General features: G+C 33.1%; 2 protein-coding genes across 2 annotated transcripts in view; both read right to left on the bottom strand.

The window, feature by feature from the left end:
* Nucleotides 1-9,648: 9,648 nt before the first annotated feature.
* On the bottom strand, nucleotides 9,649-10,264 carry LOC124365818 (dual specificity protein phosphatase 19-like). The gene has a single exon (XM_046821856.1). It carries the CDS (start codon nucleotides 10,262-10,264, stop codon nucleotides 9,656-9,658), a length of 609 nt encoding a protein of 202 aa, XP_046677812.1. The 3' UTR covers nucleotides 9,649-9,655.
* The window catches only part of LOC124366703 (tRNA pseudouridine synthase-like 1), a 38,789-nt gene continuing 25,556 nt past the window's right edge, over nucleotides 10,171-23,403 (bottom strand). Inside the window, exons 3-6 of the mRNA XM_046823301.1 lie at nucleotides 19,398-19,529; nucleotides 17,021-17,185; nucleotides 16,448-16,688; nucleotides 10,171-10,657 (exon numbers count right to left, since the gene is read on the bottom strand). Of these exons, the coding sequence (XP_046679257.1) occupies nucleotides 10,316-10,657; nucleotides 16,448-16,688; nucleotides 17,021-17,185; nucleotides 19,398-19,529 (880 nt within the window). The 3' untranslated portion in view covers nucleotides 10,171-10,315. The remainder of the gene's footprint in view (nucleotides 10,658-16,447; nucleotides 16,689-17,020; nucleotides 17,186-19,397; nucleotides 19,530-23,403) is intronic.

Raw genomic sequence — 23,403 nt, forward strand, 5'->3', positions numbered from 1 at the left:
TTGTTTTCTAGTTTTATCTAAATTATCTGCACACAATTATTAGAAAAAACATTATGAAACACAATGAAAACTCTTCATTTCTGTAAAAAATATTTTTGTTTAAATGTTTTGATACATTCACAATGCATTTGAAGACGAAACCTTTACTCGGGTCACTTGTTGTGATTTTACTAGAGCATTTGATTGTGTTGTATACAAAAAAGGTTATGATATTTTTATTTATGTTAGTGTGGTAAAAAGGTTTTGTTGATTTTTACAAATACTCATTTATTTTCTTTGTAAACTTCTATGTTCATAGGATTAAATCATATAACTAAATTATGCAAAACATCTTTTTAACCTTAACATTAACCTTCACCTTAACATTTTTTTGGATTGGTATCACATTCTGTTATATTGTTCATTACTGTAGGTTCAGTTACTAAATAATACTATCGTGAAATGTTACATTGGTCACGGAATACCATTTGTTGATAGGCATCAAAGAAGGAGTTGACAACTCCATCATGATAATGCTGCAGCTCAAACATCACAGCGTGTCCAGAAGTTGTTGGCTAAGCTTCAACTTTTACAGAGGTTAACCAGGCTCTCACACATCTGATATTCCTCCTTGTAACTTTTTTTCCCAAAAATAAAACGTCCGCTGAAAGGACACTGATTTCAGGATGTAGCAGAGATACAACACAATGCGTTACAGACGGCAAATTCTCAAGATTTCAAAAAGTGCATGCACAGGACATGTACATGTATGAACATAGATAATATACAAATCCTGCTTTGAGCAATGGAAAAGGCAGTGAGTTATGTATATGACATCAGGAAGGAATTACTTAGAGGGATTATAAGTCTCAAAGCCTTAAGTCAAAACCCTTCTCTTTCAACCTTTGAATGCCAAGCACTTTTGCTGTCAGAGCCAACCATTTATGACAGGTCACTTCTCTCAGTGCTACGCACTATTTTGGTATTTTTTATTATGTAGAGGAGAAAGAAGGCTATAACATAATATTTATTTAAATGATGAAACATGTTAACTTTTTTATAAAAAGAACAAAAAAAAATTCAATTTTCAAAAACTTTGGAATACACAAATTGTAATTTTATGATCTTAATTTATTTGTATGAATTTTTTATTGTTCCTTATGTAAATTGGAACAAACATACCAAATTTAAAAAAGTAAGCATCTGTATAACTGGTTTTAATTTTTTTTATAACTGAGTTTTGATTTTTGTACATTTGGTATTTGCATAGTGTTTCACAAAACAATTCACAAGTTGTCCAAAAACAAACATAATGGGATAATTTTTGTTTTACTGTGTGTAGGGGGGGAAGTACAATGTGACTTATAATATTTATTTTAATGATAAAATTTTTAAATAAAAAAGTGACAAAATATACTAATACATTTTCTATGCAACTTTATTATTGTTCCCTATGTAAGTACGAACAAGTATAACTTATAAAGTTAGCAGCTAATGTTTGTACAGAGATGCAACAAAAGGCATGAAATGCCTCAACATAGACAAAAAAATGAAAAACTAACAAACTTCCATAGTTTTTACATACTAATGATATTTTTTATTGCGTTTATACATCTACAGTTTTGAATGGACAAAGAATGACAAAAACATGCTTAAGCATTATTGTTTGTTTATAATTGAGCAGCTTTGGTTGATACATTTGCATAGGACATGTACATGCATGAACATAGATATACAAACTTAAAGTCAAATATTTACAAAACCACGTTGTTTTGTTACTTACTTTGGCTATCCATTTATGGTTTTTGTTAGAACTCTTAATCCAAAAATTTCATATTTATATAAAAATTTTATATAAATTATATATAAAAATTTGACTCTGATGTATCAGAGGTTTGCCGCCAAAGGGATAAACACTATTTTATAAACTACTGATTACATTTTAATTCTACAACAATAATAATAGAGATAATAATAACTATATATACATATTAGAATAATGAATAGTCAACTAGAACCCTTTAAAATTTTTTTTATTTCCAGCACAAGTTTTGGTATTAAATCACATGTCAAATCTTGTTAGACAATCATAAATAATGAGAATCATACTTCTAGAAGCGGAACTATTGGATTTCCAATGATCCTGTACTATTTCACTTTAATTCATGATTTAATTTTTAAGAATACAGAATTACACCCTAACATATAAAAACAAGATTTTCATCATTATTTGATGTATATAAAACATAACTGTCTGTTGTTTAATTGGCTACAAATATTAAAAGAAAACCTATAATAATTTGTTGCAGTCATGATTTACGGCAGTTACCCTGTTGCATCCACAAAATTCTATAACTTTTAAAAATTCCATAGGAGTTAATATTTTATGTAGAAACTTCAGAGTAGCATCACTGAAAAGTTCCATTTCTGGAGCAACTATGGTCAATTGAGTAGCTTACTGAAGAAGCAAATGAGAAGTTTACTGAGAATACAAACTTGCTTTGAAGTCAGGCTGATGAACCTAAGTCCTTCAGAGAAGATTTTGAACGACTACAGGCTGAGAATTTATTATTAAAAACTAAGTGTGAAGATCTGGAGCGACGTCTAATTGACTGTGAGCAATACTCAAGACAAAATTGTATTGAAATTCAAGGAATCCCGGTTGAACCAAACGAAGATGTGCTTAGTGTAGTGAAAAAGGTTGGTGATGCACTAAATATTAAAATTGAAAACTCTATGATTGATGCCTGTCACAGACTTGGAAAGAAACAGCACAATAATGGACCGCCTGGCATTATCGTAAAATTCGTAAGGAGACTGGATGCAGAGGAAGTGCTAAGAAAACGGCGTGTAAAGAGAGATTTGTCGACACACCACATGAACATGCCATCGGATACCACAGTCCACATTAATGAATCACTATGTCCAACAATGAGGATCCTACATGCCCGGGTTCGAGAGTTAAAGCGTGAAAGAGGCTTGAAGTATGTCTGGGTGCGAGGTGGAAAGATTTTTGTTAGAAAGGAGGAAAACGCTCCAGTGATAGTGATTGGTTGTCAGGCTGACCTTGAAAAGTAAAAAATTTAAAAAGGTAGGCCTAGTCTTTATATGCTTTCCTTTATATTAAATCAATTTTTTTTTAGGTTGTGGTATTTATGTTGTAAATTTTTGTTATGTATATATGGATGAGGAGCTTAAATTGGTTCAAAGTACAATGCTGTTAGTGTCAGGTGTATTTTTTATTCTCTATAGTAGGCCTACTGTAATATTGTATCATGTTTTAGCTTTTATGTATGTAGATAAAAATTTATGAACGTGTCAAATCTGAAAGATGTATTTAATAGCAGTAAAAAAAATGTTTAATTATTGTGAATCAAAATATCAGAAGTCTAAGATGTAATTTTAATAAATTTGTTAGTGAGCTGTCTGTATGTGAAAGAATTCCTGACTTGATTGTTCTGACTGAAATATGGATAACTAGCAGTGAAACAAGTTTTTATCAGATAAATAATTATAAATTAGTAACAAATTGTAATGATGATAGTAAGGGGAAAGGAGTAGCTGTTTATTGTCATTTAAAAATGATAACAATAATGGATGTTTTTATTGAAAAATTTAATACTGCTGATGTTATTGGAATTGATTTTGAAGCAATAAATTATAAATTTAATATTCTTGTACTGTACAGATATAACCAGTTTAAAAAATTGAATTTTATAGATGAATTTCAATCATACTTAGAAAATAACCAAACTTTTAAAAGTGCAAGAAATTGTATAATTGCTGGTGACATGAATATTAATCTTTTGGCTAATGATATTATAAGTGATAAGTATAAGTTGCACCTAGCAAGTAATGGTTTCAGCTCCTTTATAAATGAACCAACTAGGATTGCACGTGCAGATTTTACATGAACTTCACCCTCATAATGTTAAGCTTTATAACTACTATGTAAAATATAGGAACAAGTTAAATTCAGAGATAAGAGAACTTAAACATGATTATTATAGAAAGTTGTTTAAGGACTGTGCAGGAGATGCTAAGAAAACTTGGTCAGTAATAAACAATGTTACAGGTATAAATAGTAATACAAATTTGTATTTGAATGTGAATAATGTTCTAATTAAAGATAAACTACAGACTGCAAATGCCTTTAATAACTTTTTCATTTCTGTTGTTGATATGTTAAATCAGCACGAAAAAAAAAAAACATGACAGCTTTTATAACCTGGAAGCAGGAAAAGTGTTTAATAGTAATCTACAGGGGCAGTCTATGTTTGTTGATTATGTGTCTGAAAAGGAAGTGGTTAGTCTAATTCACAATCTAAAAAAAAGTAATACTACAGGGGTTGATGGAATAAGTTCTGTGCTTGTTAAAAACATTTGCTCAAACATAAAAAAAATTCTTGCATTTATTATAAATTTGTCTGTCTACAGGAGTTTTCCCTGATGCATTAAAAACAGCCATAGTGATTCCTATCTTTAAAAAAGGGGGAAAGCAAGACTGCAGTAATTATCGTCCAATTTCGTTGTTAAGCACCTTTTCAAAAATTTTTGAGAAAGCTCTTAAAAAAAGAGTGTTAAGGTTTCTGGAAAAAAACAAGTTTCTTTAGCAAAAATCAATTTGGTTTCCAAGCGGGTATAAGCACAGAGACTGCATTATTGCATTTTATGAATAATGTTACAAATAACATCAATTTGGGTCAAAAGGTTAGTTGTTTATTTTTGGACATAAAGAAAGCGTTTGATTGTGTGAATCATGATGTACTGTTAGATAAATTATATAAGTATGGTTTTCGGGGTAAAATACATGATTGGTTTAAAAGTTATCTCCAAAACAGAATGCAATGTGTAAAAATTCAAAATTTTACTAGTAATATTAGTGTGCTAAAAATGGGATGCCACAGGGTTCTGTTTTGGGTCCAATTTTGTTTTTAATATTTATTAACGATTTGTGTGATGGGAAGTTTAGAGGGCATGTTACTTCATTTGCTGATGATACAGCTCTTACGTATGTTGCTAGGAATTTGAATCAAATTGAGTTGGATATGAATTATGATTTAGCGTCTCTAAAATGGTAGTTTACTGAAAACAAATTACAGTAGAGTCCCGTTAATCCGACCTAATTGGGACCGAGCCCTATTCGGATTATGTGATTGTTCGGATTAGCCAGAATTACAGAAAATACGGTCTTAAACTTGAGAATGGGTCTATTTTGTTATAGAATTATCAATATTGTTTATTAAAACATGTTTTCTGACTGTTGCATTGTATTTCTTGACAAATAAAAGTGTTTGCGAATACTAAGCACATTTACCGTATTTAGTGTGAGAGTTCTATTGTTAAGCAATGTGAGCGTACTGGATATTGTACGGGTCCACGCGTTCAATAGTTGTACGTAACTACGCGTCATCCAATAGACTCTCTTCAATGCGACAGAAGACAGTAACAGAATTTATGTCTTTTAACAATTAATATTGTACTCAATAATAATATCAGTACTGTACGTCCAATTTTCGTTTGATTTCACTTCTTAATACAGTAATTTAACTCATACTTAACCTATAAGTTTCAATTTGATACTGTATTTAACTTCATTATTTATGTACTGTACCGTACACAATTTGTCTTAATAAAATACTGTACAGTATGTCTATTTAATTAAAGTTTTCTTTGTTTATGTACGAAATGATGCACCCATTTTAATTTTTTATGTAATTAGTTCCTATAACTGTTCATTATCGTTATAAATAATTCCTCCTGGACCTGTTCGGATTAACCGATGTTCGGATTACACGTGTTCGGATTAGCGGGACTCCACTGTACTGCTAAGCCCTGAGAAAACTGTGTATATAAATTTCTCTCTTGCAGGAGCAAAGTCAGATTGTTTTAGTATAACTTACCCTTGCATTGATTGTTTGGGTAGGTCAAGTAAATGTAACAAAAACTGTGTAAACATTGTTGATTGTGAGTATATTAAATATTTGGGGCTATATGTAGACAGAAGATTAAATTGGAGTATACAAATTAAAAATAAACTAAATAATGTTATAAGAACTATGTATATTTTGAGAGATCTGTCCTCCAGATATTTTAAGATCTGTTTACTTCTCGTTAGCACAAAGTAGGTTAGAGTATGCATTGGTATGCTGGGGTGGAACTTACATCAGCAACCTTATGCCACTGATAATCCAGCAAACATATCTAATAGAGTTATGACAAGAAAAAAAGTTTCTGACCATTCATGGCCATTGTACCTTAGCTTGAGAATTCTACCATTAAGACATCTTTTTGTTTTTAAAGTTATGGCAGCATTTTACAAGCACAGTGGTAATTCCCCAAAAAATTTGAATATGTTAAGAAATAAATTAAGAAGTAGGAAAAATATTTATGTCCCTAGACCATTCATAACCTTTTACAAAAAGAATTATATGTTTATTGCACCAAAAATGTACAATTTGCTACCATATGATTTAAAAAGTGCAAGAAGTTTCAACAAATTTAAGAAGGGCATTTTAAAATGGCTGCTGTTTACCATAAGCAATATAGAAGATCTGCTGAATTAAATATAACTTCTTAGGTGATAAAATTATTATTTATTGTTTTTTGGTCATTGTATCTGTTATATAAATTGTTTGTATTGTATTGTTATGTAAATTGTATTTATCTATTTGTGTCTAGTTTGAGTTTTACAAAGACAAATTGTTATTTAAGACTGCACTGATTATATCTAAAGAGTATAATACTTACTCTTACTCCCATGGCCATGGATACCCTAGGTGGTATTTGGCCTCGCCAACCAGCTGCTTCCATCTCTCCCTGTCTTCACAATCCCACTGACCCGCTCTCAATTTCCGCAAGTCCTTCTCCACCTGGTCCTTCCAGCGATTTTTGGGTCTACCTCGAGGTCTTCTTCCAACTGGATTGTGTTTCCAAACCTCTTTAATCAATTTATCATCCTCCCTCCTCATCACATGGCCTGCCCACCGAAGTCTCTTGCTCTTTGCTTCTCCTACAACGTCTGAAGATTGAAACATCTCTCTGATTTCTTGGTTGTGCCTGATTCTCCATCCATCTCCATCTCTAATAGGTCCGAAAATTTTACTCAAAATTTTATTCTCGAATGTAACCAATCTCTTTTCTGCCTGTTTATCTATAATCCATGTCTCTGCTCCATAGAGAAGAACTGGTCTTATAACAGTCTTATATATTCTTAATTTTGTTTTGTAAGACAGTAATTTTGATTTTAAAATATTATTTAATGCGTACATGCTTCTATTTGCCAAATTTATTCTATTTTGGATTTCTATTAGTTCATTACTCTTTGAATTAACTATTGCTCCGAGGTATTTGAATCTTTCAACCTGTTCGAATTTATGGTTCAGTATTTCCAAATCTTCTCTACCATTATTTCCTCGCCTAAAATAAATCAACTTTGCCTTAGCGTCGTTAATTTCTAGTCCTATTGACCGGGTTTTGAATATTAATATTCCTGTCATCTCCATTAGTTCATCTCTGTCATTGGAAACTAACACCACGTCATCCGCAGATGCCAGTGCGGTATTATGGTATAATGGTATTATACTCTTTAATTATGGACTGGGAGGAAGCCATAATTAAAGAGTATAATACCATTATTTAATTCTGATGACAGCAGGTTATGCTATTAAATATGAAGGAACCTCATAACAGGCTTGCCTTTGAGGCCCTATTGTTTTCCCTTTGTGTGGGTAAATTTTTGGTATAAAATGGAATTATTGTAAGCTATGTATTGTTTATACCTACATTTTAGGAAAATAAATTATTCTTGATTCTTGAGTATATTTATGTAGGGGTTATAGTTTTAATGTAACAAATTTTTGAAATTATATGTTTATTTGGATAACTACAAACAAACAAAAGTTTCAGTATTCAGAAAACCGATGAATCTTATTTCATTTTCACATATGTTATAACACTTTTTTTTAGTCATGTTAATTACACAAAATGAAAGCCTATGATCTGTAATGTTTTTTAATTACCTTTATAATTTTTATTGGTTACCAGTCATTATGGCACAGCTGTAACTGACTCAGTCAGTTCGGGTTATTTATTGTTTGGTGCGGATGTTGAAGTTGTAATAAAACAGTAATATATCACTTTCTTTTGTTATGACACGTAATTTGAAGTGTGAAATCATATTGTTTAACATACAGGGTGTAACAAAACTCTATATAAACTTTATGATGTTGTTCCATGGAACATGAGGAGCTAAAAGCTAGATGCAATCTCTTTTTGTTTACTGGCTGTCTCTTAGTTTGGTTTTTATTTTTCATTTCAAAAACCACTAAAGATATAAAACTGAAATTTGGTACAATTATTTTTCTTATAGTCTCAAATCATGAGAAAAATTAATATTTCATATATATTTTTATTACAATTTTTATTTTAATATTATATAATATCTTATTGTTTCAAGATGACAGATGGTTAAGTATTTAGCACTGTAATAAAATTATAAAAATGTTTACAGAATAAAAAAGTTGCTACACCTAATTATATAGATTTCAACACTTAGAGCATAAAGATTGATCAATAAATAATGCAGATATTAGCTTTTAATAGTTGTAATGCAAGGTTAACGATCACGTGAACATACAAGCAATAAAAATATTGCTGTGCATTTCAGCTCAATTGTTGTTTCAACATTTTTTGTTGCTATATAAATTGTTATTTTTAAGATTTTAAACATTAGCTAAAAATTAAGTTGTGAAATGGCAACTTTATTTACCACCCACATTTTTTGAATAGTCAAACATTTGTATTGGGCTATTCTTATCTATTTTTTAAGCGTACCTATTATTTACTGATTGATTTATGGCGTTACCATCGGTTGACAGCAAGTTTGATGTTTCTTATCTGGTGAATAAACTATTTGCTCATTCTTTCCACAAATACAATTACAAATAACAGGATCGCAAATACTGTAATACTTACTGCATTTTTGGTTTGCACAATTTTTAAAATGTACTTTTCCCGATATTCCATGATTCTCTTCACTGTCTTCCTCACTGCTTGAACTTGAAGATGAACTGGAGTCTTCAAGAGCAGCTGGTTTTAGGAGGAACGCAACAAGAAACAAAAGTAAAACGTACTTATACATGTCTCTTTCGGGACTGAGCACGGCACAAGTGTATTTTACTAATATTTAATCAGGTGGACAGCACCAACTGTTGATTTGGAAACCACTGCCAATACACAGTGTGAATACCTAACTAGGTATGAAGAATGAAAATCACAAGTGAATCACTAATTAATTGTTTAGTCATTAACGTCAGAGTTAATGAGGGATCAAATTGTAAGATTCTAAATTACTCACTTTACAATGTTTGTGTAAACTCTTGACACATCTCAATCACAAGAAATGGTTATGAAATGATTAATATGATTCATACACTAATGTCTGTCTTGTTTAGATTTTATCACAAGTATTATAAATGCATGTAGCAGGGACAAGTATGACTCAAGGAAGACTTTAATTCATTTTTGTGTGTATTTCTTTGTATATATTACTCACCTTTTACAACATTCACATGACTTGAATATTTAAGTTTTAAACAATTGCTACTATTTTTAAAAGAGATTAATTATTATCAACTACAACAATAAAGGATGAATAAAAATATTTTGTTCTGCATCAATCAATTTTATTTAAAAAGAGTTCTTGTTCAAGACATTTCAGCTGCTTGACAAAACCCTCATTCGGTTTAATGCAAGGCCTCACGTTTTTCAAAGCGAAATATGCATCTTTGTAACACAGTTTCTCACGTTTCATCAAAAAAGCGATCACGATTGAAGCTGATCTCGAAACACCAGCATTACAATGAACTAAAATTCTACCCCCGGATTCAATTTCATCAGCAATTAATTTTATTGCCGTTTCGAAAACTGGTCTCATATCAAACTCTGGTAGATCCAGTGCTTTTAATATCGTATACTTGACACTCGGAAACTTGTGAACCTCAACTCCGACACTGAGAATATGAGTAATACCGTGTTCTTGTAGAAGATCCGAGTCCTGAGTGACATCCTGCGAACCCATAAACAACCCTGGGACAACCCCAGCCACTTGCAAATCCGGTTTCAAATCCACAATGTATCCCACATCGGAATCAATTTTATGCAAAGTTATACTCCCGGCTGCATTGTGACTCTCCAAAAACACGTCACCGGCTGAAGTTTTCACGAGCGTATCAGTCTGCTTGAGATCACTCTTCTTTTTCTGAAGCGCTTCGAGAAAACTCATCTTAATGTTTGACCACTTAAATACACTATTATTTTTTATAACTTCAGGAATTCAACACGAAAACCGTGCAAGCGAATTCTTAATCTTTATTAGCCTTGTTTTTAGGTTGATCTTGTCCATGACGGTACCATCAAACTCGGTAAGTTGCTTCATTATTTGTGCTGCCTCCTCTTCTAGGGCTTGGACCTTGCGCTGCTCAGCGGTGAGCTCCTCGTTGTACGACAAGTCCTCTGCGTGATACAACACGTCCACCAGGTATAGACCGCAAGCTCCCAATGTCTGGTAAACAGGAGTCCAGCTGTCCTGGACAGGTTTGTCTATTAACCGCTGGATATCAGCGAGATCAACTCTTCCCTGGCCATATGTAACCAGCGCAGACACCATTCGTCTCACCTGCATAAATCAAAAGATAACACACTCACTTCATGCGGTTTTAGAACACAAGCAATAAATATTTTTATGTTGTTAAATCTTGTTCTATTTCAAAAAATTCAAAGCTAGGCCACTTTATTGTTGTTTGAATTCCATTTCTTTTTTCACTGCCAGATATATATTTATTACATATTTCAAGTGACCTCATATGTGAGCTGATGGTATTATATACCCGACTATTCAGAATAACGTGGTGAAAAAATTATAAAAAAATTATTTTAATGCATAATGCTTTGTTTCAAAAATAAAAAGTAATTAATAAATTTGTTTATTTAAATATTGCTACATCATGAAAAACATTTTTTGAATCTGACAAAGACATAATTATATAAACCAATGCAATGGTCTATTGGCAATAAACCAATAAACTGACCTGACAGAACCAAAGAGTAAATCACTCAGAGGGCAGACTGCCCTTTTACCTTTTGATCCCAAAATAAAGTTCCATTATATATATGTCTGACTCTTTCGTTATGTCAGGTTATTTTATATATATATATTTCATGTCTCTTTCTATCACAAAGTCGGAAGACAGACAGACGTACTGCTCTTTGATATAAAAAATTTAGAACAAAAAATACTATAGAATATTTTATAAATATTACACAACTTTTTTCCTTGTTGTTTTTAACTTTTTTAGTATTGCTCAGTTTGCACAATATTTACTAGAATTATAATAAATATTAGTTTGCATAATTCATCCTATGCATCAAAAAATGAAACAATATAATCTTATATGATAATCAAAATAAAATATAAAACACAATGTTATAATTGTTTACAAACACAACAGAACTAACACAACAATGTCAACAGGTGACCTATGCTGGGTGAATTATCATATGTTTTGAATAGAAAAATAATGTGTTAACCCTTTGGCTGTTTGCCATTTTTTTAAATCTTGACATAAAACTGTTAGGTTTTTAGCATGGGTCATACCCAGAACTGTTCAGCTCAGTTCTTCTAATAGAGTATGCCTCAGAAGCAGCCTGGCAGTCAGTTGATAGGATTAAAAATTGAGAGGAGTTGCTCTTTTTTTCCCTATGCGCCATAATGAGCATTGGGCCTTTCCTTACATAGGTCTTTTGACCAACAGCATACTTTCCCAATATCTGTTTAGGTATACCTTTCCTGTCTTTCCTAATAGTTCCAGTAACTAACAAAAGTTTGGTGACTGTACAAAGTTCTAGCAAGTGCAATTGAAGTAAAAAAGTTGTCAAGAAACATATTGTGCCCTTTTCCCAAACAATTTGCCATTCTTAGCAAGGTCATTACAACTGTGCCTCCCAAACCCGTCTCAACAACTCTTTCATTTTCCTCTGATCCTTGAGCTCCTTTATAACAGTAAAAAGATACACAGTAGCGTGTTATTGAATCGCAAAGGACCCACAATTTAATACCCCACTTGTGGTGTTTTTTTTTTTTTTGGGCAGGTACTGAGTAAGTCCAATTTGTTTTTTAGTTCCCACCAAAGACTCATCTACAGATAGGGCTTTAGTTGGCTTGTAATGAAGCTTGAACAGCCGGTTTGCATGGTCGATTATAGGTTGAAACCTACCACAAGGGTCATACCCAGGATTTCCGCGAGGGACTAGTTTAGTGACATCTACAATGTGGAAAAAGTTTAATAACAAAATGAATCTATTTGAAGTCATCACTTTGCCAAAAAATGGAGTGATTTGTGTGAAATGGGTATCCCAATAGCTGGCAATACTAGGCTTGTTGATCATGCCCATGTTTATTATGATTGCCAAAAAAGCTTTCATCTCAGCTAGGGTAACATCTACCCACTTTTTGACTCGACTGAAAGGTGATAAGGTCTGCTCATTGTCAGCAATGTAGATCCTAGCATACCTGTTTGTCTCAGTAACAAAAACATTTAAAATTGCAGTTGTAAAAAACAGTTTTATGTACTCTATAGGTTTCGAGTTTTGTGGAGGGCAGTGTTTAGGTCCACTTACTTCAGAAAATGTAAATTGGTGATTGTAAGGTGGATCATTGCCTTCCTTTACTTCGTCCCTACTACTATCATCATCGTCAGCTGGATTATTTTGTAGAACATTTTGATTATCAGTTGTATCGTTTTGTGGCCCCAGTTCACATTTTGACTAGCCCCAGTTCTTTCCAAACTAACTGTACAACGCCTACGACGCCTTGGAACTGATAGATTTGGCCTAGGCCTAGGCGGAGTTTCATCTACCTCAGAGTCAGATGATGACACATCAGGCTGGTTACGGCTGCTAATTGGTAATTGTATGTTACCTCGTTGAAGTCCTGTTGAGGTTGATGGTTGATAAGGATCATAACTAGGATCCTCGTCCGTGTCATCTATGAAATCGTTGCTAGATTGTTGATCAGAATTACTGCTATCTACATTAGAAGAATATTCGGAGTCACTGTCACTTCGGAAATTCAAACCAGCAGTTTGAACAATGTTTATCTGAGTGTTCTCACTAATGGGAGATTTTGATCGTTTTCCACTCATTATTATAACACTTCACAGAGATAATGTAAACAGCGCACAATAACCTCAAAAGAACAGACAGGCAGCCGAGAAAACAATAAAAGGCGCCAAGCGAGCGATTCGTGTTGGCACTGCCAGTGCAAGCCCGCCCACCCCCCGCCAAGGCCACTCAAATCGCGACAATGGTCTTGGATTCATTACAGCGGATGTACGTAAAAAGAGCATAAACATTTATTTTCTTGTATAGCATGTATTTCTCTACTGATTGATATATAGTTACGCTAGTTTATTTAAAAAAATTACATTAAAACGAATTGACTGTGAAACAACAATATATCGTTCTGAAACAGTTTTCAGAAAAACTACCAACAAAGATATATCGTTGTGAAACAGCCAAAGGGTTAAACAGTAAAAACAATTCAAAAGAAACTTAAATGTGGGGCTCATGAACTGTAGAAATGTCAGGAATGAACTGGAAGAGAAATACGAGACCGAGAAAGTATGAATAATTTAGTACGCCTAAGGAGTGGAATGGCCATTTATAAATGTTGGACTAAGTTTGCCCGTAGAGCGCAAAAGGTTTAAGTTGGTCTTTTTACAACTTAAAATACTTACATTTCTTAAAGAGAGAGCCAAGAATTCAATTTTACCACACAAGAACAATGCTAAATCATAAATATATTTTACTCCCTTATTTTTATTGTAGAATTATGTGGAGGTATATCACTATTAAGATATGACTAATATGCATCAAAATGACTTTCAGTTTTCCTAAATTATTGCGTTATTTAACAACAAAATCTCTAAGACTTAAAAATAATGGAAATTGTTTAAATACTTCAGACTATTTCTGAATGTTTTTAAAGGGTATAAGCCATCTGTTAAAATGAGGTGTTTTCCAAACTATGCAACCAAAAATAAGGGAGGACAATGGTTTGAAGTTTAACAATGTTCTAAAGGGACAAAACTCAAGGTCAGTTAATTAAGATTAGTTCTTAAGTTCTACTCAGAAAATGTTCTTCAAATATTTAACTCAGGGTGGCACAGGTACAAAGTGTTTAGTTGTGAACAGTTTTTTTTCTTTTGCAAAATGAAAACACATTTTTAAAACTTTAAAAGTGTTTTACCTTATACATACTGGAAGACAGCAAATTTTTTTATGAATAGATATATTTAAGTTTGGTACTTAATATTAATGATTATGACAATTAAAAAAAAAATATTTACCTGTGTTTTTACCTAGACAAGGTTCTTTTAGAAAACAGACTATGAAAAAGGTTTGGATTACATTAGGTTAAAGAAGGGGTTATAAAATATTCTTAATTCCTAACATGTCTGTGCACTCTAAGTTCCACTAGTAGGGCCTGCCTACCCTTGTATCTTTATGGAGATCCAAGAGCTTCTGCTCAATTCTGATGTTAATTTCATCACCTGGCTGTGAGGTTCCAAATAGTGTTCATCTCCTTATCTCTCGTTTCTCACCATCCAAAATAATGTCCTTAGGAGTCTTTTTCGGCTGATTACAAAGTGTACAACTTGGTTCTTCAGTAGTGAGTCCTAAAGTGTGCAAGTGTTTCCTGAAGTGATCATGTTCAGTAATAAGGGAAATCACCTGTTAGTGAATTGGATGTTGGTGCCTCTAATGAATTTCTTATCAAATGATTGCCCAGAGAAATTCTGTCACAGATGACAGTGATTATCTTGGAACCATTTCCTAATGGTCTGAAGTATAAGCAGTTGACTTGCTTATACTAAAAGCCAGTTCAGGTCTAAGAAAGGGCGTCTTTGAGCCATAATTGTTAGCCTACTTCGGTCACAAAGCTTCTATTTGTATTACCTTTGAAGTAAATTCTGTCAAATTGAGGACCTTAGGAGTGGCCTGGCTATCAGGTAATATCACTACCCGTTGATCGACATAATTCCTAATCAATCCTATATTAGCGCAAGCTTGAATAGTGTATGTTTCCGCCTGAAATGCTCTCTCCCAGACTCAATGAGTGCTGTTCTAGATGATGAACTTCACACCCCATAGTCAGATCTGTCCTTGATCAAGGAGCCATCTGTGTGCCAAACTTGATCCTCTTTATATAACTTTACTTCCCCCTTTACTAACCCGAGATCATATGGTTACGATACAGGGCTTCCTAAATACAAACTCTTTTGCCATAGTGTCTGATGTAATATTGGATCACGTACCGCTATGGCAAAAGTTGCATATTATATGTCAATCAAATATTGCATATTTGTGCACAAAATTAAGACTATGGTTTATATGATTAATTGTATGAGTAATAATACAATATTCAGCAGTTTAACATTGTTTTAATATAATGTATTTGAAAATAAGCTGATATTTGGCTGAGAGTGTTGGTTCTCGCCACTCTGATGGTTAAATACATGTCTTTCTTTTTCTAACAATGGGTAATATTTTAAATATCTGTTATTTTCATATCCACTTATACCCAATCAGCATAAACAAATTTTGAAATACATGGACGAAAGATTATAAGAATAATAGGTTTGAACTCACGTATTATGTTAAAAATATTTAATAATTTGTTATTAATATAACATATCTCTGAGAGAAATGATCTTTTAAAACTTGTGAGTGCGGATTCCGAAATTTTACAAAAGGTTTAAAACTTACAAAATCAAAGTTTTAAATTTTACTGTATCATATAATCACTAATTATACTTCATAATTGTGTTTTTCATAGTTTTACGTAACAGGTGCGCTGTATTAATTTAGCTTGTTTACAAAGCAACAGCTAGTTAATGATATTGCTCGTTTATTTTTTTGGTCGCTCATGCTTACATTGTCATGCACTGACCAAAAAATCTACAGAAAATTCTACTTATACATCATTACACTTTTTTTAAATATTGTAAAATAATTGGTTTGCTAATTGGTTGTAAGGAAAAACTTTGTTGATGACTTTTTTTAAAGTGATATCAAATTGTTTTATATACTTATAATAATTAAAAAATTATTATTTACAATAAAGCAGAAACCAACAGAATTTCATCTATTAATAATTGATTTTCTACCTTAACTAGTTTCTGAGTTAAGATTTAAAAAAAAAAAAAAACACTAAATGGTCAACAATCTATGGATGATCACATATTTCAGCACCACCACCCAAAGTGTTAAGCTTGTTTTTTAAAGTGATGAAAATATTGAATTCTCTAATGGGATAAAACAAAATTTAACTATCAAACATTTTACAATTTTAAAAGATTCTGCCATTTAACCACTTAGCCTTTCTAAAACGTCTGTCCGAAGTTACCTGATGGTACAGAAATGATTTCCCAATGCAGGAGAATTGCCAGAAGGTGTAGTCCTCAGTAAGCTGACGGTTGGGGATGAATGGAGCGGAAGGGGACAGCTCTAGGCTGCGTATATCCCTCACGGTCGTAACGTTTCTCCCTAATTTCTCTCTTGATTTTGAGCAGAGTGCACCAAAGTCCTTCACACCAACAAATATGCCACAAGCTGCCTTTATCGCTTCCGAGTCAAATGTAGAATCCCTGAGAACAAATAAAATTATCAATGAATATAAGAAAGATCAATCTCAGTGTTGTTTTGCAATGAAGCTTCATGCAAAATTTCAAGCCTATGGACCAGTTCGTTTGAAAGATATTGTAACAAACACAAATTAAATTTGTCCAGCCTTTCAAGTGATTGACTTTACTATCGCTCAGCCAATTATAAACATTCAGACAGCTTGTTAATGTTTATACAGTACCTCATCAAAATATATCAAATTAGTGGTCACAACTTCTGATGGTTTCAGAGGAAAACAATAAACTGTTCAACAATATACTGTGGTATTTCTGTAAAGCTAAAACAGAATACTAACTGGAGGAAACAGCAACGATTGTGCTCAGTGAGAGGGGACGGTACTAGTGGTCGCTGCCGCCATAACGCGCCAGCACGTGGCACTGCCAGCCGGTACAGGTACTGTCTCTCATAGGCCTGGTGGCGGCTGTGGAATTGGTCAGGCACTTGCTGCACTCTCAGGATCCTGTGGACAATTATTTATATCTATAACTACCCTAAATATAAAAACAGATCAGCCACAACAAACATTAACATTAGCAATAATATTGTAGGTATAAAATAATGAGACTGATGCTGTAACAGAATAAGTAGGAATGCACCAAAGACAAATGAATAATAGCTATGTAGTGTGAAACATTTTATTCTTAGAGTGCCTCCAATATTTGTAATCATACAATATAATATATTGTAGCCTCCATTTGTTTAAGACCTATTGTTTAGTTTTGCTGGAAAATAATGTCTAACAATACACATGAGTATATTTCATTAAAATAAGAGTACAGCAATGATTGTGTATCACAATATGTCTATTGCCCAAGTGTTTTGGTGGTTTATATGCACTTCAAAGATTACTGAGAAGACATTATTCATAGCCATACCTCATATCACTTCATTCTTCATTAAACTTAACATACGAGTAGCTTTACTTTTATGAAGTAACTGAAAAGTTGACTAAACTCTTTCTACTTTGACTTATTTAATTAAATTTTCAGTTAAGCAAATTCTATAATAAACTGTTATGTTTTTTTTTCTCAAAAAAAGGAGAAGCCGATCCCCTTTTAAGCCTTACTCTATCCGTTCTCATGGGCCACTGGCCTGTGCGAGGATCTTATCAAACAGAATAAGGGGAAGAGTTGATACAATACAAGGTCAAGGTGGTTTGGTAAAGGACAAAATACTTTAAATATTTCCATGATGGAATCAGTTACTGTACAATAATTAAAAATATATTATTACATTTAAATTCATGTTCGGGTAGAAAACTATGAAATTTGCTAATTTTTAATAACAGGTATAACAGTTTTTTTCATGGTACTGTGACTTCTAAGTATTATAATCAATTATTTTAATTTTCTTAAGATTCATTTCCACCATGCTTCTGATTCTGGTGTGGAATTCATAGAAAATATAATATATTCAATTGATATTGGAAAAAAAGTTATAGGCATTGTCACGCGCATTTGACAGCGTTTCTCACAACTTTCTAAAAACTAAATTAAAAGAACTGGGAATATAAAAAACAGAGCTTGCTTGGTTTACTTCATACTTGAACAATAGAAAACAGTATGTAGAAATACATTTCACATAATATATAATGTGCAATAACTATATTCGGAAAGTTGCCTCTACACAGCAAGTAGTAAAGCACGGGGTGCCACAAGGGTCTATATTGGGACCTCTACTTTTTATATGGTATCTTGAAGGAATAGCTAAAAGGACCAATTTCAGTAAAATGTGCTTTTATGTGGATGATACAAATTTGGTAGTAACAGGAAAATCACAGGACAAAAATTGAAATATCAGCTTTTATAGACTTGGCTAATATCGAACAATTTCTTAATCAACACAATTTGTTACTGAACTCAACAAAAACAAATTTCATAAGATTCTCATCAAAACAAAATAGGCAAAGTTTGGAATATCTATACCAATTAGCGTTAATTACATAGATCAGGAAAATGTTTCAACATTTCTGGGACTAATCATAGATGAAAACCTGACTTGGAACCAACATGTGGAACATGTATTAAACAAGACTTTATCAGGGATTTATGCATTGTGACACGTGTCGGAATTGTGTGATTTGGATGCTCTGAAAAAAGTATACTTTGTGTTGATTCATTCACACCTAGCATACGGAATATGTATATACAGCGCAATATCGAAGCAAAATCTGGATAAAATATTGATAAAACAAAAAAAGCAATAAATAAGAATTATGCTAAAATTGAATAGATTAGACTCGGTGAAACACCTTTTCGGTGAACTTAAGATCCCTACCATTTATAGTTTATATATAATGGAAGTAATACAATTTTGTAACAAAAAAACCCAATGAACCTCTAAAATCTACACATATTTACAATACATGTAACAAAATCACAACTGACAGGCACAATCTGAAATTATATAAAATGAAAACAAGCTTTACTGGCAAGTGACCTACCCCTCCCCCCCTCATTTTTGGGAGTTTCAAATTATTTTCCCAAATTATTAGGGGTCAAAATATTGGGTTTACGTTAAAAAAAGAAGGTAGGTTTCTGGTTCAGTCGATATACATCGTGGATGGGTGGTGTGCCCCACCCTATACATATGAGAAGTTGCTGTTCTCTATTACATGGTGAATGCGTTTACTGATTGATGTTCAAGTCATGTCAGTCTACACAAATGGCTACCTGATGTCGTGGTCATTGAACGTAAAGAATTGGTTCAAATGCAGATGGATTGAACGTGAGCAGATCTTCCTTGGGTCTCCGTCTAAGTCTACGTGGACTGTGTTGCAGAGGGCATGAACTCCCTTGTCTGTCCTGTGAACAATAACCAAACGTAATATGTAATGGAAGATGATTACTAACATCATTATCAAAGAAAATAAATTGATCAATGTTCAAAGCTTATTTCCATTATTTCAGTGTCAAGATAAAAGACTCTGAAATATGAATTTTCCGGACATTGTATTGATGTATTATACTGATTTACACACCTCAAAACAATTAAAGGATCACTTTTATTGCGTCTTGTAAAACAAGTATTAATAACAGAAGAATGCTTGAACTTTGCACACTGATAAAGGAACCTCTCTAGAAAAGATAAATAATTCTTGTTTATTTCTGACTAATTCAGTAAAAGATAAGAGCGATTATTTCGATATCATGTCCAAACAAAAATGAGATAAGGAAAGGTTCAGGCTCAGTTTTGTCAAAAGTTGATCTCGTTCAGTCTGGATTAGGCTTCTATAGTTAGCTCTGTGTGTTTTTATTGTTATGGCGGGTGTTAGACGGTTTTTGTCTGAGAGTGATGTCAGTAGAGCTGTTACTTTGATAGAAGTGGGAGTTTCCCAACGAGACGTGGGTAGATGCTTAGGTATGAGTCAGTCAGTAATTTCAAGATTATGGAACCAACATCAGGAGCTAGGAACTCTTCGAAGACGCCCAGGACAAGGCCGCTCGAGATCCACTACGCACATAGAAGATCGATTTTTACGAGTTAATGCACTTCGTAATCGATTTTAGCTGCTAGAGAACTTCAAAACGACCTAAGCCAGGCGACTGGAAATCGTGTGTCGGATCAGACTGTTAGAAATCGACTCCGGGAAGCTGGATTGAGATCTAGGAGACCTGTCCGAGTGCCGAGATTGACTGCACGTCATAAGAGAGCCAGATTGCAGTTTGCAAGAGACCATAGGCGTTTGCAGCTGAGACAGTGGCGTAAGGTAATGTTCTCAGACGAGTCAAAATTTACAATTTTTGGTAATGATGGCCGCGCTCGAGTGTGGAGAAGAGGAAATGAACGGTTTATTAACTGTTGCCTAGCTCCCAGAGTTCCGTTTGGCGGTTGCTCAGTATTAGTGTGGGGTGGCATAACAATTGACGGTCGTACAGACCTTTTCATAATCTGAAACGGTACTTTGACAGCCCAGCGTTATGTAGACGAGGTGTTAGACGTTCATATTCGTCCGAGAACAGAGCAGGCAGGTCAAAATTTTTTATTTATGCAAGACGGAGCTCGACCACATGCAACAAGATTGGTCCGTGAGTCCCTGGGCGAACACAACATACCACTGCTGGAGTGGCCAGCCTGCAGTCCAGACCTAAACCCGATTGAGCACGTCTGGAACCAACTAGGACGAAGTATCCGGGGCCGCCCAAACCAACCCAGGACTTTGGATGAGCTGGAAATGGCGTTACGAGAAGAATGAAGGCGGTTACCTCAAGATAGCCTCAGACGACTCATCAGAACCATGCCACCGCGTGTTCGTGCGGTTATATCAGCTAGAGGTGGCAATACAAGGTATTGAAAGTGAGATTCAAAAGACCAGATCATTTCTTATTACATTTGTACTTTAATAAGTTGTTTTCGTTTTAATTTTGCTGTTTTAAACTTTCTTTACTATTCGAGCCTAAAATAAAATATCATATAAAAAAACATAAACGATGTATTTTACTTTCAACACCGACTTTGAAATAAAAAAATAATAATTATAAAATTTCGAACCGTTAACCGAGTACATTCTGTTAAAAAAGTGATCCTTTAATTGTTTTGAGGTGTATATAATACAATCAACAACATATTGTATTGCTCAATGGCAAGTGTCCGAAAAAATCCTATTTCCTTAAAAATCCTTCTTTCCTTAAAAACAAACTTCAAACAAAGGACTCTGAAATGTTTGTCATGGAAATATTGGCAGCACCAGACTACACAAAGTCAAAAAGAAAAGAATACTCAAAGCTTTCTTAAAATTTCTTAACTTCATTACATAATTCCTGTTTAAAGTTATTAGTGATTATTTGAAAGAGTAAGATCAAATATTGGTCATCATTACAAAGGGTGTGTAAAACGTTTGAAAACGGTTTAATGTTTTTCAACCCAAGCAAAACTAAAATCTATTAAAATTAAAAGGTGAAGCTAATAATGTATAGTTTTAAATTTTGAGATAACAGCCACCTGTGAAAATTACCTTACCTCTGACTGAACTGGAAGGTATATTTATAATTAAGATCGGTTTCTTGGTTTGGGTGTTCATATACATTTTTACACTGTATTTATTACAAATACCTTTTAAACCCTATAATTGACAATATTTTAAAAATATATTGACATGTCATTTACCATAGGGTATTTTCTGATATTTATGGTGTTATATGACAGCGTTAAAAATAATAAGATACTAGAAGGAATTGGTAAAATATGGCTGAATATTGCTGTATAAAATGTTTTTTTTTTTTTACCACAATTTAACTCTCTAGGTTATCAACATGAAGAGTGTTATTTTAAATAGATCAATAAGTAAGTCAGTAAGGAACTGGACAGTAATATTTATTTATTCATATAAATGAAAATACATAAAAAGCAATAACTAGATTTTTATAATAAAGTTTTTATGACCAAGCACGTTTTTAAAACAGCAATTAATAAATTTCAAACATATTCACTTCACTTTGATCGAGGCTGCAAATAATATTAACGAATCAGAACAAAAACAATTTATGTAATAGCAGTCTTCATTTCTCTCTTATCAATATTGGCATTGAAGACTGTTGTTAATCAAAACAGTTTTATTCATGGCTGTCTTTTATTATATACCCACTGGTATGAATATTAAGTCCTAAAAATATTTTTTCCATTACTGTTCAGGTATTACTGCTCCTTTTGTACTTCAGAATCGATGTTTTCGTGAAGAAAAATATTGGGTTGACACTGATTACACTACACACAATAATCAGTTAAAACAGTAACAATAATTTCTTTCAATGCACCAATACATTATAGGAAGACAATAAACAATTTAATTTGATGGAAATACATGGAGTAAAACACTTTGCTAAAATACCAGAATCTCCAGTTTATGAGGAGCCATTAGTCTAACATGAAGATTATACTGAGTAAGACAGCAATTCTTGGTCCGTCCTTCTACTTCTCTTATGTACTCTTCAGTCTTCCGTTCAAGTTTACAAGAGCTAAGGAAGGTAAAATGATCAAACTAAAATATTTAAAGGGATTGTTTTAGTAAAAGATCAACTTTACACAATATACTGCTTGGTCTAAATGTCTGTGAGACCATAAGAACTATTGGAGAGGACTTTCACACCTTGAGGTCTTGTACGTCTACAGGCTACGTGAAGAAGTCTAGATAGAGGAGTACTGGAGAGGTTTTGCACATTTGAGTTGACTAGGGAATTAGTTAGTGAAGAGTTTTTAGAAGTCTGAGCTAGCTAGAGGACTCCTAAAGAGATCTTCGAAGCCTAAGTTGGCTAGGAAACTAGTGAAGAAGTTTTGGAAGCCTAGGGGAGTTCTTGTATGCCTAAGTTACTTACATTGGGGGAATCATTCGAATGTGATTGCATCAAGAAGAGGGAAAATGGCTTAACGAACAATATTTGGTATTTGAGTCTGGTTTATCAATAGAGAAATAATTGCACCAATATGTTTTCCTGCATTACTCACTGATTCATTTGGATATTGAATTCTGACTTATATAACAAAAAAACTAACTTGTAATTCCTTTTCTTTGTTTGCTTTTTTTGTACTGCTATGGTTTTTTCCCACAAACATAAAATTATTAAATAACTGTCATGTGGTCTCCTGTGAATTTTCTAGTTTAATTTATTAATTTCAACCAACTTCCTATGGATTTTGCTAAAAAGAATTTCTTTCTCAAAATAGAGGTTAATCTATAGGCTA

The sequence above is a fragment of the Homalodisca vitripennis genome, chromosome 7 (genome assembly GCF_021130785.1).
Source record: "Homalodisca vitripennis isolate AUS2020 chromosome 7, UT_GWSS_2.1, whole genome shotgun sequence".
In the NCBI taxonomy this organism is placed as follows: domain Eukaryota; kingdom Metazoa; phylum Arthropoda; class Insecta; order Hemiptera; family Cicadellidae; genus Homalodisca; species Homalodisca vitripennis.